Source organism: Squalius cephalus (assembly GCF_949319135.1).
Source record: "Squalius cephalus genome assembly, chromosome: 17".
Taxonomy (NCBI): Eukaryota; Metazoa; Chordata; class Actinopteri; order Cypriniformes; family Leuciscidae; genus Squalius; species Squalius cephalus.
In genome coordinates, this window is record NC_137138.1 from 32,082,196 (window position 1) to 32,098,780 (window position 16,585).

Genomic DNA, 16,585 nt, shown 5'->3' on the forward strand with positions numbered 1-16,585 from the left:
TATTTCAATCAGAACATGGACTGGTACAGTATTCGATAGGACTCTCAAATATTTCAGAGGCGTTTCACCCTTTGTAGATTGTGGACTAAGTGCATTCCTCAGACGGCAGACTCTCCAGAATGCTTAGCCTGCAGTCCTGAAGAGCATTATTACAGAAACCGGGCCTTGTGTTTTTGTGATGACATCATTCCATAAGCTCAGTGTGTGTCTGCTTTGAAGCCTGGCCGTTTGGGTGAAGCTCACAGAAACATGTCTGGGTCAAATGTCACCCCAAAATTAAAAAAATGAATAATTTATATATATATATATATATATATATATATATATATATATATATATATATATATATATATATATATATTGGAGCCCTGCACATATTGTTGCCACGAATTAAGAATTTGTTCTCTTGATCTGGTAAATCGTGTCCACGTTGTACTAATTTGTTTTAATTTATCTAAAACAAGTGACTAAATTATTACAATGTGGCCACGATTTAATAAAACGATGGAAAAAATTATTATACACGACACGTGATTTACTTAAAACAAGGGAATGAATTAGTAAAGTGCTGACGTATTAGTAAGTCTTGGTAACTAAATGTTAATTCGTGGCCACGACATACATGTCATGTGAGGGGCTCCGTATATTCATTTAAAAACATAACATTTAAAATAATGAAAAATTATTTATTACATTACTGTTCAAAAAGTTTGGGGTTTTTAAAATACTTTTATTCAGAAAGGGCACATTTACAGTAGCTGTCAAAAGTTTGGAAATGTAATTTTTAAAAAATATATATTTTAAAAAAAACTCTTCTGCTCAGCAAGGCTGCATTTATTTAATCAAAAAAAATTAAAACAAAAACCATTTTCAGCATCATTACTCCATAAATCACTCTAATATGCTGATTTGCTGCTCAAGAAATATTTATTATTATCAATGTTGAAAAAAACGTATATCTCTGGAACACTAGGTGGCGCTGTGTTCAAACTTATCAGGTACCTTCAGGACATGCTGTCAATTAACTCTACCAAATTGTATGTCAATATGTCAAATTGTTTAAAAGATATTGCAATTTATATAAAATCATCCGATCCTGGCAAAATAGGTATCCACGGATTCGACATGACACAAGGAATCCACAGACAGACATCAAGCTCACAATTAGGGCTGCACAATATATCGAAATTATCGAAATATCGCAAATGTATATACTGTATCATGATATGCATATCGCAACGGCTTGCAATAATTAGGGTCATGATCAAAAGACAAAGAGAAAATCACTCACTGCTCTTGTCTATTGACTTTTGTAGCTTTAATAAGAATCAGTATATATTTCATTCACACAGTGAAAACAAGGCAGTGTTTATTTTTACATTTGATTATTCAGTTTCTGTTGTTAAATAGACCTAATGTAGGATAACCTGAACCCCGTGGTTTACACTGATGTTAAAATAACTCTTCTTACGCTACAGTAAAACACTGCAGCAAAAAGAATGTGAAAAAAGTATGTAGGTTATATAATTTTAAATATATTTTAAAGATAATTTAAGTTCATTTTACACACTTTTAGCATTATCGTATCGCATATCGCATTATTTAATGAGTTATCGTATATAGCACGTTTCTTCAATATCGTGCAGCCCTACTCACAATAATGACAAACTGTTAAAAAGTAATGTGCAAAAATGCCCATTTTCCAGATCTCATGACCTGCAGGTGTCACTGTTCCCAAATTTGGCATTGACCCTCAGATCATGGTTCCGATGAACCCTACAACATTTCCTTTCGATAGATCAGAGTTTGGCTGAGATACAGCCTCTGAGCCAATTTCGTTAAGTTTACAACATCATAACTTTTGAACAAAGATGAATAAAAAATCTGTTGTGCTGCTCAGTCTAAAGATCGTCTGAGCCAATTTTTTTAAGATTTGGACAAGATTTGGAGGAGTAGCGTAAAAATTGAATATTGTACTTTTCAAAATGGCCACTACTGTAATGGACAATGTCTTAAAGGGATGGTTCACTTTGAGATTAAATTTTGGTATGTTTTAGCTTACCTGAAGGGCATCCAAGATGTAGGTGTCTTTTTTTCCACAGTAGTTTCGATTTTGATATTTTTAGGTCAAACCGTTCTTGTCTGTCAGTCATTTAATGCAGGTCTGTGGTCACTGTCTCAAAGAGCATGCACAGAGTCCAAATTAAAACAATTCCCCATCGTCCAAATTAAACAATTCCCCATCGTCCAAATTAAACAATTCCCCATCGTAAGTACACATTGATGGCCTAAGACACGAAACGAGCGGTTTGTGTGAGAAAACGAACAGTATTTATATCGTTTTTACCTCTTGTACACAGCCACGTCCAAGTGATCTGAGGGCGCGCGCGCGCATCCTGGTGTGTGACGTGTACGCAGACTGGTGCATAGATATATACACTAGATGTCGCCTTGGCTACGGCAGTTCATTGGAACGAATGTCTTTAAGGCGACATCTAGTGTATATATCTATGCTCCAGTCTGCGTACACGTCACACACCAGGAAGCGCCCGCGCCCTCAGATCACTTGGACGTGGTTGTGTTATAAGAGGTAAAAACGATATAAATACTGTTCGTTTTCTCACACAAACCGCTCGTTTCATGTCTTAGGCCATCAATGTGTACTTACGATGGGGAATTGTTTAATTTGGACGATGGGGAATTGTTTTAATTTGGACTCTGTGCATGCACTTTGAGACAGTGACCACAGACCTGCATTACATGACTGACAGACAAGAACGGTTTGACCTAAAAATATCAAAATTGAAACTTCTGCGGAAAAAAAGACACCTACATCTTGGATGCCCTTCAGGTAAGCTAAAACATACCAAAATTTAATTTCAAAGTGAACTATCCCTTTAATGTCTGATGTTGAATGTGATCAGCATGAGAGGAATCAGGTCAACTAAGTTTCATTTTTCTAGATTGAAGCGTTCAACAGTTCAACCGTTTAACTGATGGTGGCGCTATAGAATTGGTCCTAGATACTTCAAATTTGGTCAGATTACTATTCATTACCATCACTACAAGCGTGCCAATTTTCATGATTTTGCTACTTATGGTTCATAGGGCTGCCATTGACTCCCATTGGGGAGGAATAATAAGAAATCTAACAATTACAGTAATGTTTCTCGAGCATCAAATCATCACATCAGAATGATTTCTGAAGGATCATGTGACACTGTATGTGAGTAATGATGCTGAAAATTCAGCTTTGATCACAGGAATAGATAAAAGAGAAAACAGCTATTTTAAATTGTAATAATATTTCACAATATTTTTCATCAAATAAATGCAGCCTCCTTTCATAAACATTAAAAAATAATTACCGACCCCAAACTTTTGAACGGTAGTGTATCTGGAATTAAAATTAAGCTATGTTTAGGACCATTAAAATGTGGCGACATTGTCTTCAACATCTAAATTAGCATTAATGCAGTTTATCAAACACTGCCATGCTTTAAATACTTGAAATAATACAGTCTTTTCCACGTCATCTTTTTATTTATTAGTTTTATTTTGGGGTGACATAGATCTGCGTTTGAGCACAGACACACAGATATAAGCTCTTATACACACACACACACACACACACACACACGTGTCCACTGCAGTCTTGCTGTTGTCAAGGCAATGTGACGCATCTAATACGCAAGATCAGATTTCAGATTTTTCTTGCTCGGGATTCAGAATGGACATTTTTCATACGTGATAAAAACCTATGCCTTCTCGGATAGATTAGTCACATTCGCAAACATTTTGAAATGTGATATAATATGCAGAACATATATTTTGGACCTACCTCATCTCTGTAACACGCACCTGTACTGATAAACTGTTTAATGTATTGCATAAAACTTGTTAGAATGTATCCCCATGTTTTCATAAGGCAACTTGGTCAATGCAAACTCACTCCCCTCTGTTTCAATGTGTATCTTGTAGATATTTCCTTTTTTTAATTTAAATTAATTTCCCCAAAGTTATGCATGAAGTGAATCTTGTGGATTGTTATTTTGAGGTCTGTTTTATTGCAGCCACTATAGAGTGCTGGTAAGTCATTTTATACACATGCTTGAGCTATTTATTTTTATTTTACTGTTATGTTGTATATTAAAAAATAATAATAATAATTTGGGATCTGTATCAAAGTAATCAAATGTATTCATAGAAAAAAAAAAACATGTTTTTCCCACAATAAATGAACCTCATAATCACTTTTTGGCCTTCAGTGCCTTCAAAACATCTCTGCCACTGACAGAATGAGTTATGAAGAGAAAGCAATAAAACAAAATGACCATCTGGCACTTGGGGAACTTTTTACCATCAGAAACCTAGAGCAGAGACACACACACACACACACACACACACACACACACACACACTTGAAGCTTCACATAAGAGCATCAGGCTCTACTGTAAATCAGAACACAGGGGCCTTGTGTATAAAACTGTAGATTTAATCATCCTAAAGTATTCAGATTTATTAAACCATGCACACGCCAGAACCTGCACAAAATTTGCTTTATAAAACCCACCTATTTTTTTTTATTTTTTTTTTAATCCCGATATGTATGTGAAAAATTGCGTACACACATCAGCGTTTATACATCAGGCCTCTGGTGTCTTTAATGTAACACAATCAGAACCTAAAGGGATGAAAGCAAAGCGTTTTTGTAAATCTCATTTTAATAAATGACCATGAAATGGATGGAGCCTTTTCCCGAGACGAGTAAATGTACTACCAGTCAAATGTTTGGAATAATAATGATTTTTAATGCTTTTGAAGAAGTATCTTATGCTCGCCAAGGCTGCATTTATTTGATCAGAAATACAGCTGAGATATATTATTTAATTACCATTTAAAATAACTTTTCTATTTTAATATATTGTAAAATGTCATTTATTCCTGTGATCAAAGTCACATGACCCTTCAGAAATCATTCTGATATGCTAACGTGGTAACGCAAGTTACGTTATCAGATTACTTTTTCAAGTAACTACTAAAGTAATGCATTACAGCAAAATATTGGAGTGAGTTTTTCACATTAGTAACTTTTTCCCATTTATTGACTGCCATCTCTCCTGTCCTCATGTTGAGAGAAATCAGAAGTAAAGGCTCAGAGGCGTCGTGTGTGCCGTATGAACATGATGCTTATTGTAGTTCTAGACTAAATGTGTGTATTTACTCATCTCACTTGCACAAACTTGACACTGACGTAGTTTAAGATGTATCAGTGCTTTCAGTTAAGACAGCTCAAACATCCAGTTTAGTCTGGGACTAGTCTTGTCTGTGAAACCAGGGGTTTAAGTATTTAATCTCACTTTATTAACCAATGTCTTTGCTGCTGACCTTTGATCACAGCATATTTATCCAAAAATGACTTTAGCAATAAAAAAACAAAAATGTGCTGTTTATCTGAAGAAAGTGTTGAACTCTCCTCTTCTGCGATCCAGAATGGCAGCACAGCTGAAGGTTTGTTTGAGCGGCGCCCTCTACTGTACAACTGTGAATTGAGGTTTAAAGTCCCCGTCGTCAATCATTTTATTCATTAAAACTCATCTTTGTTCACCAAAACTACATATTTAAGCATTTTTTCCTTAAATTTGTATCTTGAATGTAACTCGACACCCTTGCCTCATTTAGTATACACAGTTCTCTGAATAAGCAAATGAGCCCCGCCTCCACTCACTCAGCTCAGAGATCCACTCGTTGATCTGATTGGTTACAAGGTCGTTTGTGTCGTCAGAAACACCAGCGATTTCAACCGTGTTTTTGAGACTGTCTTTGGTTCACTGCAGTTTGAAGGACAAAATACTCAGCAATGGTGTCGACTTATGAATTTACACATGGTTTGTCTTAAAGCACATTAAAAACACCACACAGATACATACACAACATTAAAAGCTGGATTTTCACCACAGGGGGACTTTAAACAATTCACTTAAGGTGTGAAAGAGCCTTTACATTTGCCTAAAACAGAACTTTTGGTTGTTTTTTTTGTTATTAAAAAGTCAAACAAGCAGGTGAAAAAAACAACACAAAAGTAACGTAAAATTACTTTCCATAAAAAGTAACGTAATAAGTGACTTTTTTAGGGAGTATCGCAATATTGTAATGCATTACTTTTAAAAGGTAACTTTCCTCAACACTGCTGACAGTTCTTTTAAATCGAAATATTATTTCACAATATTACTGGTTTTAATGTATTTTTGACCATATGTTCCAATAAGTTGGAGAGACTTCAAAAATGATAAAACGAATCAGTTTCTAAATAAAGTAAATCTACTTGGTAAGTCAAATCCAGACACACATTACAGTAAAATAGAGATCCGACGCCCTCTAGTGGTTCATTCCACTGAGACTCTCACACCCCTAAACATGACGGATGACAGAAACCATGCTGAGATCCTTCATGGAGAATAAAGCACCTAAATCAGGTGTTTTCCACACAGTCACACTCATTTAGCAAGACATTGCTGATGCTGTAAACAATATGAAAGATGTCAGATACTATTATGTACATTTTCATTATATTAATATTCATTATATACGGCATGAACATCTAAGGTTGTTCTGAACTTCATCCACATTGTGTGTCAGGGTTATGAAATAGTTCCAGAGCTAACCTGAACTCAAAGCATTTCATGACTGTACAAACATATGCAATGATTGCTAAATATGCTACTGAATATGATGATGCAATCAGTAATGTACTAATGTAGCAAAAAACATTAGATAGCGCATTCATTTGTTCCTGAAAACCTCATTCTCACTTCAGTAATTGCGTCCCTAGAAGCTTCTGTCATCATTTACTCACACTTAAGTGTATCGGTTGAAGAATTGTTCTGCCAGTTCGGTTAGTAATGGTTTCTGGAACACAGTTCACGTGTCCACTAAATGAAGGGGAAGAGTCTCTTCTTCAGGATGTAGAGCACCGTAGCCAGAAACAGAGCGAGAGCGAGAAAGATCAGCAGTTTGTCGGTCAGTTCACGACGATTATATTTCAGGATAAGTTTTCGGCCCGAATGAATGGTTCCCGTCATGGCCTTAAACTCTTCATTCGTCTCTAGTACAGTCCTCGATGATGTTGCTGGAAAGAGAGAGAAATTGAATAAATAAATAAAACGTACATTTAAGGATGGTGGAAAAGTCATTTCCCTCCATAAGGTTAAAAGGACATGTTACTTTTCCACTCATACTTGTTCAGTTTGGACTGGTGGATCACGTGACACCATCAATCATCAGCTTTTCTGGGTCATTTGGAGACTTTACAGAATAGCAGATGTAGACAGATGTCTGTTGAGAAGCAATGTCTTCCATGTCTTTAAAGTTTTGTTAATCAAATGTAATGATTTACATTTAACTTGAGTAAAATTAATACTTCATACCAATATACCAGGCCAGATTCACATCTCAGATCTCAAAAAGATCATGTATCTCAGATTATTTTACTCATTTATCAAAATTTAATCTGCAAGTTTAAAATAGATATTTAAAAAAAAAAAGATTACAACTTATTTCACTAATTGTTGGAAAAGTACGGTGTATATATATATATATATATATAAAATAATATATTTATATACACTGAACTAAATTATAAACGCAACACTTTTGTTTTTGCCCCCATTTTTCATGAGCTGAACTCAAAGATCTAAGACTTTTTCTATGTACACAAAAGGCCTATTTCTCTCAAATATTGTTCACAAATCTGTCTAAGGCCCCGTTTACACGTACATGGTTATTTTGAAAAAAATTCAGAGACATTTCCCTTCGGTTGTGCCCCTCGTTTACACGCAAACGGAGAATTCGCCTCTGAAAACAATTCTTTCTGAAAACTGAAGATTTTGGAAAACTCTGTTTGCACGTTTGCATGTAAACTGAGAGAAACTGAGTTTTAGGCAGTCGATGTCACAGTATGCGACAGAACTTGCACTGCGTCAAACGTGCGACCTATATTTTCGGGATTCTGATTGGCTAACATGGGCTTGAGCTTCTCGTTACACTGCCACCTGCAGGTTTGGCATGCTCTTGACGGCATATACACGGGTTTGTGTAAACGAACACTTTTCTGAAAACGGAGAGGGTGAAATGTCCGTTTATGAAAATAACCGGCCACGTGTAAACGTAGCCTAAATCTGTGTTAGTGAGCACTTCTCCTTTGCCAAGATTATATGGCATATCAAGATGCTGATTAGACAGCATGATTATTGCACAGGTGTGCCTTAGGGCTGGCCACAATAAAAGACCACTCTAGAATGTGCAGTTTTACTGTATTGGGGGGGTCCGAAAACCACTCAGTATCTCACTGTTGCGTTTATAATTTTGTTCAGTGTAATTTCATCTTCACAAAGCCAGAAACATTCACTGTAATCCCAATTGTAGAATGTCCTCCTCTGATATAAAGTCCCGTTTTACTTCCTTTAAGAAACTGTCAAAACCTTTGAACACAAAAGCTTCGAAAACATGCATCATCCTTGAGTCTGCTGTAACGAACCTTTCATTTTTCATGATGACAAAATGTTATATTGTGATTTGTGTAATTCTTATAACCACTTGTGATGATGATGTCCGTATGCCCCCCTTATTTAAAAAAAAAAAAAAAAAAGCTTATAGACTAAACACATAACATGCATTTGCATGATGTCACAGTTTTCACAGATTCATGTTTTTGATAAGGGTGTCGTTTTCAAAAACTTGCACTTTGAAAAGTTTGCGTTTTTAGGCCCCCAAAAAGGCAATGTCGTGTAAATTTATGGTCAAAGCGCATAAAACGTCTTTCATTTTTAGTTAAAACATTGTCGTGTAAACCTCCCCTAAGACTAATGATATTTCTCAGACGTGTTGTTCATCTCTTTAGGTGTAAAACCCCGTTAATTAGCAACAGCAATAAATCACTCACATAGGACAATTTACTAAATTTCTACTCATTTGTGCGTGAACTATTCCTTTAATAGATGGGCATTTTGATATCATGATGGTGATAGGATTTTTCCTTTTTTTACCCAGAGTTCCGATGGTCTCCTCGCTCTGCTTCACCTGCTGTGACATCATACGACTGATGCTCATCAGGCTCTCGGTGATGTCACTGGACGTCTGCACCAAACTCTCTTTAGTGGCCTTCCTGAACCCAGAACAACACGTGCATTGAGGGAATATGGATAAAAGAGCTATAGAGCCTTTTTTTTTTTTTGAACACAATGACTTGATTCTGATTGGCTGAAAATAGCAGCATGATTTACCTTTGTCTCACTGAGTCGCCTCCTTGAAGCAGTTCATCCTTCTCCAGATTATCAATGGCCATCTTACAGGCCAGATTTGCCTTCCTCCACGCCATCTGGTTACTGAGACATGATGAGAGGAGTGATAATGCTGAGATTAAATCTGGCATTCAATACATAATCAGAAGAAAAGTTGTTTCTCTAACCTTAACATCTGCTTCCGATGGCTTTGCGTTTCACTCAAGATGGCTTGCTTATCAGTCTCTCGGTCTTGTTCTTTCGCCATCTGTTCCATGTCCTATCAAAAAAGGTTCGCTTTGCTAAAATCAGCAGTTAACAAATTCAATATTACTCAGATTTTCTTTTCTTTTCTTTTTAAATGGAAGTTTATTGAACTCTCTCCTCATCCTTCCGTCTCCTTTTCTCTCGCCTCATCTCTCTGGACCCCCAGGTGATGGTTTTCTATTTGAATATACTTTAAAATATAATTTATTCCTGTGATCAGAGCTGAATTTTCAGCATCATTACTCCAGTCTTCACATGATTCTTCAGAAATCATTCTAATATGCTGATTTATTATCGATGTTGGAAACAGTTGTGCTGCTTAATATTTTTTTGGAACCTGTGATACTTTTTCAGGATTCCTTGATGAATAAAAAGTTTAAAAAAAAAGAAAAAAAGAACAGCATTTATTCAAAATAAAAATATTTTGTAACAATATACACTACCATTCAAAAGTTTGCGGTCAGTAATTTTTTCCTTCTTTTTTTTTTTTTTTTTTTTGTTGTTGAAAGAATTTAATACTTTTTATTCAGCAAGGATGTGTGATAAAAAAGTAAAGATAGTAAAGATTTATATTGTTAGTAAAGATTTCTATTTTGGGTTAGGAATTAAAGAAACCTGGGGGAAAAAAAGTATCACATGATTAAACTGTTTCCAACATTGATAATAACTGAGAATCAAATCATCATATCAGAATGATTTCTGAAGGATCATGTGACACTGAAGACTGGAGTATTGATGTTGAAAATTCAGCTTTACATCACAAATATAAATTATATTTTAAAGTATATTCAAATAGAAAACCAATATTTTAAATTGTAATAATATTTCACAATATTACGGTTTTTTTTTTCGTTTTTTTGGTCATAATAAATGCAGCCTTGGTGAGCAGAAGAGACATCTTTCAAAAACATGAAAAAAAGTGATGTTTCCAAACTTTTGACTGGTACTGTAAATACCTGCAAAATGCCAATAATCTCATTATCATTATACAATTACGATGGATATTATCCAGCTGCCCATCACAAAAAAAATTTACCACAATAACAATAGTTTCAGCCATAACAGTAACAATAAAACCACAGTAACTTGGCATTATCCACCGTCATTAAAACAATACTAATAATAAAAACTAAATAAAATAAACGCAGATATACAAAAACCTGTACATTTAAAAAAATATAAAATAAAATAAAATAAAAAAACTGACAGAAAGACGAAAGTAACGTTGATTCTGGAAGCTGCTTGTATTTTGAATTAGTTCCTATATCATTATTATTGTAGTTTGGCCCTCTGTTACTGTTGCCCTGGCATGTATATCTAACTGGTTGAATGTAAGTTACCTGAATCCTCAGTCTTAACTGATTGAACTTTTCCTTGACAGTGGAGTTCAGATCCAGCAGCACCGCCTGTGGCCCACAGCACTCCCTTATATCCTGACACGAGAAAAACACACAATTTACTGTTTCCATTCATGCTGACTGACAAAGCCATGGCAATTACGGCCACATCTTTGTTTTTGTCGGACGAACTTGACAGCAAAACCCTGGCTGATATGATAATAGGAAGAATGAGGACTACCTGAACAAGAGCTTTAATTTCCAGATCATATTTAACAATCTCTTGTCCACATATTCGGACGTGTACATCAGAAGAGGACGCCATCTTTGTTGTTGTACGGTACGTCAGAAGGTCCAGGCGTTAACGCATTTTCATAACGCCTTTTTTTTCTTGATGCGCCCTGCAAAACTGTCCTGGGAACAGAGAGCAATGTGGTGCATACATGATACTTTATAAGACGATTTTCCTAAAACAAATGCCTTGTGTATTTCTTACATTGAGAAAAAAATCTACTTTTCTACTTTCTACTGTTGTAATGGCTCACAAGAATACAATAATAAATTGCATTTTAAGATAGAATACCATCGCCAACTGTATAATACTGTGCCAACTGTAATGTATATTATTTATTTAAAATGAGCTAGTTGGGATTGTTTTGCACAGTTCTTAAAATTCAAACATACAGTGTAAGATGACCAAACCCCACATAACTACTGACAGAATAGCAGGGGAAAGTTTGTGGTTTCGTTTTGACTGAGAAATGCATGACTGTTGCCAGAAGTGACAGGCATCCAAAAACAGAGTGAGGAAGAGAAAGAATTGGAGGAAGAGAAGAAAGGAAGAACAGAATGAGACAATTGGGTCTTGGGACAGTCATAATGTTGTCAACATGACATTTATGAAGAAAGTATAAATCTACAGCTTGCACAATTTAAATGTATGTGACTGAGTTAAGAAATATATTGCGGTTAAGAGAAAACGCTTAGCATTTATTAAATGGATAGTTCACCCCAAACTGAAAAATCTGTCATTAATTACTCACTCTCATGTCGTTCCAAACCCATAAAACGTTCGTTCATCTTCGGAACACAAATGAAGATCTTTTTTATGAAACCTGAGGGATTTCTGTCCCTCCATTGACAGCTACGCAACCACTTTGATGTTTCAAAAAGGTCATACAGAACTTCATAAAACTAGTTCATAAAACTAATCCATATGCATTTTCTAAAGAGACTCGATAGCTTTCATTCTCATGTTACACAGCACGTTTGAGCTTTAGCAAGAACCAATGAGGTTCATTCTAGTGTTACGCAGCACGTTTGAGCTTTAGCAAGAACCAATGAGGTTCATTCTAGTGTTACGCAGCACGTTTGAGCTTTAGCAAGAACCAATGAGGTTCATTCTAGTGTTACGCATCACGTTTGAGCTTTAGCAAGAACCAATGAGGTTCATTCTAGTGTTACGCAGCACGTTTGAGCTTTAGCAAGAACCAATGAGGTTCATTCTAGTGTTACGCAGCACGTTTGAGCTTTAGCAAGAACCAATGAGGTTCATTCTCGTGTTACACAGCACGTTTGAGCTTTAGCAAGAACCAATGAGGTTCATTCTAGTGTTACACAGCACGTTTGAGCTTTAGCAAGAACCAATGAGGTTCATTCTAGTGTTACGCAGCACGTTTGAGCTTTAGCAAGAACCAATGAGGTTCATTCTAGTGTTACGCAGCACGTTTGAGCTTTAGCAAGAACCAATGAGGTTCATTCTAGTGTTACGCAGCACGTTTGAGCTTTAGCAAGAACCAATGAGGTTCATTCTAGTGTTACGCAGCACGTTTGAGCTTTAGCAAGAACCAATGAGGTTCATTCTAGTGTTACGCAGCACGTTTGAGCTTTAGCAAGAACCAATGAGGTTCATTCTAGTGTTACGCATCACGTTTGAGCTTTAGCAAGAACCAATGAGGTTCATTCTAGTGTTACGCAGCACGTTTGAGCTTTAGCAAGAACCAATGAGGTTCATTCTAGTGTTACGCAAAACGTTTGAGCTTTAGCAAGAACCAATGAGGTTCATTCTCGTGTTACGCAGCACGTTTGAGCTTTAGCAAGAACCAATGAGGTTCATTCTCGTGTTACGCAGCACGTTTGAGCTTTAGCAAGAACCAATGAGGTGCATTCTAGTGTTACGCAGCACATTTGAGCTTTAGCAAGAACCAATGAGGTTCATTCTATTGTTACGCAGCACGTTTGAGCTTTAGCAAGAACCAATCAGGTTCATTCTAGTGTTACGCAGCACGTTTGAGCTTTAGCAAGAACCAATGAGGTTCATTCTAGTGTTACGCAGCACGTTTGAGCTTTAGCAAGAACCAATGAGGTTCATTCTCGTGTTACACAGCACGTTTGAGCTTTAGCAAGAACCAATGAGGTTCATTCTCGTGTTACACAGCACGTTTGAGCTTCTGCAAGAACCAATGAGGTTCATTCTAGTGTTACACAGCACGTTTGAGCTTCTGCAAGAACCAATGAGGTTCATTCTCGTGTTACGCAGCACGTTTGAGCTTTAGCAAGAACCAATGAGGTTCATTCTAGTGTTACACAGCACGTTTGAGCTTCTGCAAGAACCAATGAGGTTCATTCTAGTGTTACACATCACGTTTGAGCTTCTGCAAGAACCAATGAGGTTCATTCTAGTGTTACACAGCACGTTTGAGCTTCTGCAAGAACCAATGAGGTTCATTCTAGTGTTACACATCACGTTTGAGCTTCTGCAAGAACCAATGAGGTTCATTCTAGTGTTACGCTGCACGTTTGAGCTTTAGCAAGAACCAATGAGGTTCATTCTAGTGTTACACAGCACGTTTGAGCTTCTGCAAGAACCAATGAGGTTCATTCTAGTGTTACGCAGCACGTTTGAGCTTTAGCAAGAACCAATGAGGTTCATTCTAGTGTTACGCAGCACGTTTGAGCTTTAGCAAGAACCAATGAGGTTCATTCTAGTGTTACGCAGCACGTTTGAGCTTTAGCAAGAACCAATGAGGTTCATTCTCGTGTTACACAGCACGTTTGAGCTTTAGCAAGAACCAATGAGGTTCATTCTCGTGTTACACAGCACATTTGAGCTTTAGCAAGAACCAATGAGGTTCATTCTAGTGTTACGCAGCACGTTTGACCTTTAGCAAGAACCAATGAGGTTCATTCTAGTGTTACGCAGCACGTTTGAGCTTTAGCAAGAACCAATGAGGTTCATTCTAGTGTTACACAGCACGTTTGAGCTTTAGCAAGAACCAATGAGGTTCATTCTAGTGTTACACAGCACGTTTGAGCTTTAGCAAGAACCAATGAGGTTCATTCTAGTGTTACGCAGCATGTTTGAGCTTTAGCAAGAACCAATGAGGTTCATTCTAGTGTTACACAGCACGTTTGAGCTTTAGCAAGAACCAATGAGGTTCATTCTAGTGTTACGCAGCACGTTTGAGCTTTAGCAAGAACCAATGAGGTTCATTCTAGTGTTACACAGCACGTTTGAGCTTTAGCAAGAACCAATGAGGTTCATTCTAGTGTTACACAGCACATTTGAGCTTTAGCAAGAACCAATGAGGTTCATTCTAGTGTTACGCAGCACGTTTGAGCTTTAGCAAGAACCAATGAGGTTCATTCTAGTGTTACGCAGCACGTTTGAGCTTTAGCAAGAACCAATGAGGTTCATTCTAGTGTTACACAGCACGTTTGAGCTTTAGCAAGAACCAATGAGGTTCATTCTAGTGTTACACAGCACATTTGAGCTTTAGCAAGAACCAATGAGGTTCATTCTCGTCTTACACAGCACGTTTGAGCTTTAGCAAGAACCAATGAGGTTCATTCTCGTGTTACACAGCACGTTTGAGCTTTAGCAAGAACCAATGAGGTTCATTCTAGTGTTACGCAGCACATTTGAGCTTTAGCAAGAACCAATGAGGTTCATTCTCGTGTTACACAGCACGTTTGAGCTTTAGCAAGAACCAATGAGGTTCATTCTAGTGTTACGCAGCACGTTTGAGCTTTAGCAAGAACCAATGAGGTTCATTCTAGTGTTACGCAGCACGTTTGAGCTTTAGCAAGAACCAATGAGGTTCATTCTAGTGTTACGCAGCACGTTTGAGCTTTAGCAAGAACCAATGAGGTTCATTCTAGTGTTACGCATCACGTTTGAGCTTTAGCAAGAACCAATGAGGTTCATTCTAGTGTTACGCATCACGTTTGAGCTTTAGCAAGAACCAATGAGGTTCATTCTAGTGTTACGCAGCACGTTTGAGCTTTAGCAAGAACCAATGAGGTTCATTCTAGTGTTACGCAGCACGTTTGAGCTTTAGCAAGAACCAATGAGGTGCATTCTCGTGTTACACAGCACGTTTGAGCTTTAGCAAGAACCAATGAGGTTCATTCTCGTGTTACGCATCACGTTTGAGCTTTAGCAAGAACCAATGAGGTGCATTCTAGTGTTACGCAGCACATTTGAGCTTTAGCAAGAACCAATGAGGTTCATTCTATTGTTACGCAGCACGTTTGAGCTTTAGCAAGAACCAATCAGGTTCATTCTAGTGTTACGCAGCACGTTTGAGCTTTAGCAAGAACCAATGAGGTTCATTCTAGTGTTACGCAGCACGTTTGAGCTTTAGCAAGAACCAATGAGGTTCATTCTCGTGTTACACAGCACGTTTGAGCTTTAGCAAGAACCAATGAGGTTCATTCTCGTGTTACACAGCACGTTTGAGCTTCTGCAAGAACCAATGAGGTTCATTCTAGTGTTACACAGCACGTTTGAGCTTCTGCAAGAACCAATGAGGTTCATTCTAGTGTTACGCAGCACGTTTGAGCTTTAGCAAGAACCAATGAGGTTCATTCTAGTGTTACACAGCACGTTTGAGCTTCTGCAAGAACCAATGAGGTTCATTCTCGTGTTACGCAGCACGTTTGAGCTTTAGCAAGAACCAATGAGGTTCATTCTAGTGTTACACAGCACGTTTGAGCTTCTGCAAGAACCAATGAGGTTCATTCTAGTGTTACACAGCACGTTTGAGCTTCTGCAAGAACCAATGAGGTTCATTCTAGTGTTACGCAGCACGTTTGAGCTTTAGCAAGAACCAATGAGGTTCATTCTAGTGTTACGCAGCACGTTTGAGCTTTAGCAAGAACCAATGAGGTTCATTCTAGTGTTACGCAGCACGTTTGAGCTTTAGCAAGAACCAATGAGGTTCATTCTAGTGTTACGCAGCACGTTTGAGCTTTAGCAAGAACCAATGAGGTTCATTCTAGTGTTACGCAGCACGTTTGAGCTTTAGCAAGAACCAATGAGGTTCATTCTCGTGTTACACAGCACATTTGAGCTTTAGCAAGAACCAATGAGGTTCATTCTCGTCTTACACAGCACGTTTGAGCTTTAGCAAGAACCAATGAGGTTCATTCTCGTGTTACACAGCACGTTTGAGCTTTAGCAAGAACCAATGAGGTTCATTCTAGTGTTACGCGGCACGTTTGAGCTTTAGCAAGAACCAATGAGGTTCATTCTCGTGTTACACAGCACGTTTGAGCTTTAGCAAGAACCAATGAGGTTCATTCTAGTGTTACGCAGCACGTTTGAGCTTTAGCAAGAACCAATGAGGTTCATTCTAGTGTTACGCAGCACGTTTGAGCTTTAGCAAGAACCAATGAGGTTCATTCTAGTGTTACGCAGC

At 37.4% G+C, this 16,585-nt stretch overlaps 1 protein-coding gene across 1 annotated transcript; it reads right to left on the bottom strand.

Moving 5' to 3' along the window:
* Nucleotides 1-4,420: 4,420 nt before the first annotated feature.
* On the bottom strand, nucleotides 4,421-11,235 carry bnip1b (BCL2 interacting protein 1b). The gene is made up of 6 exons (XM_079847064.1): nucleotides 11,125-11,235; nucleotides 10,887-10,979; nucleotides 9,468-9,559; nucleotides 9,283-9,384; nucleotides 9,046-9,164; nucleotides 4,421-7,130 (listed from the first exon to the last, which is right to left on the bottom strand). The coding sequence occupies exons 1-6, from the start codon at nucleotides 11,206-11,208 to the stop codon at nucleotides 6,934-6,936; spliced, it is 687 nt and encodes a 228-aa protein (XP_079703190.1). The 5' UTR covers nucleotides 11,209-11,235; the 3' UTR covers nucleotides 4,421-6,933.
* Nucleotides 11,236-16,585: the final 5,350 nt, after the last annotated feature.

What these genes read in the sequence shown, in the direction of transcription:
- bnip1b (XM_079847064.1), bottom strand. Translation starts at nt 11,208, where the DNA reads ATGGCGTCCTCTTCTGATGTACACGTCCGAATATGTGGACAAGAGATT. An exon ending in AAATTAAAGCTCTTGTTCAG is followed by an intron (nt 10,980 to 11,124) that starts GTAGTCCTCATT and finishes TTCTCGTGTCAG; the next exon opens with GATATAAGGGAGTGCTGTGG. An exon ending in CATCGGAAGCAGATGTTAAG is followed by an intron (nt 9,385 to 9,467) that starts GTTAGAGAAACA and finishes ATCATGTCTCAG; the next exon opens with TAACCAGATGGCGTGGAGGA.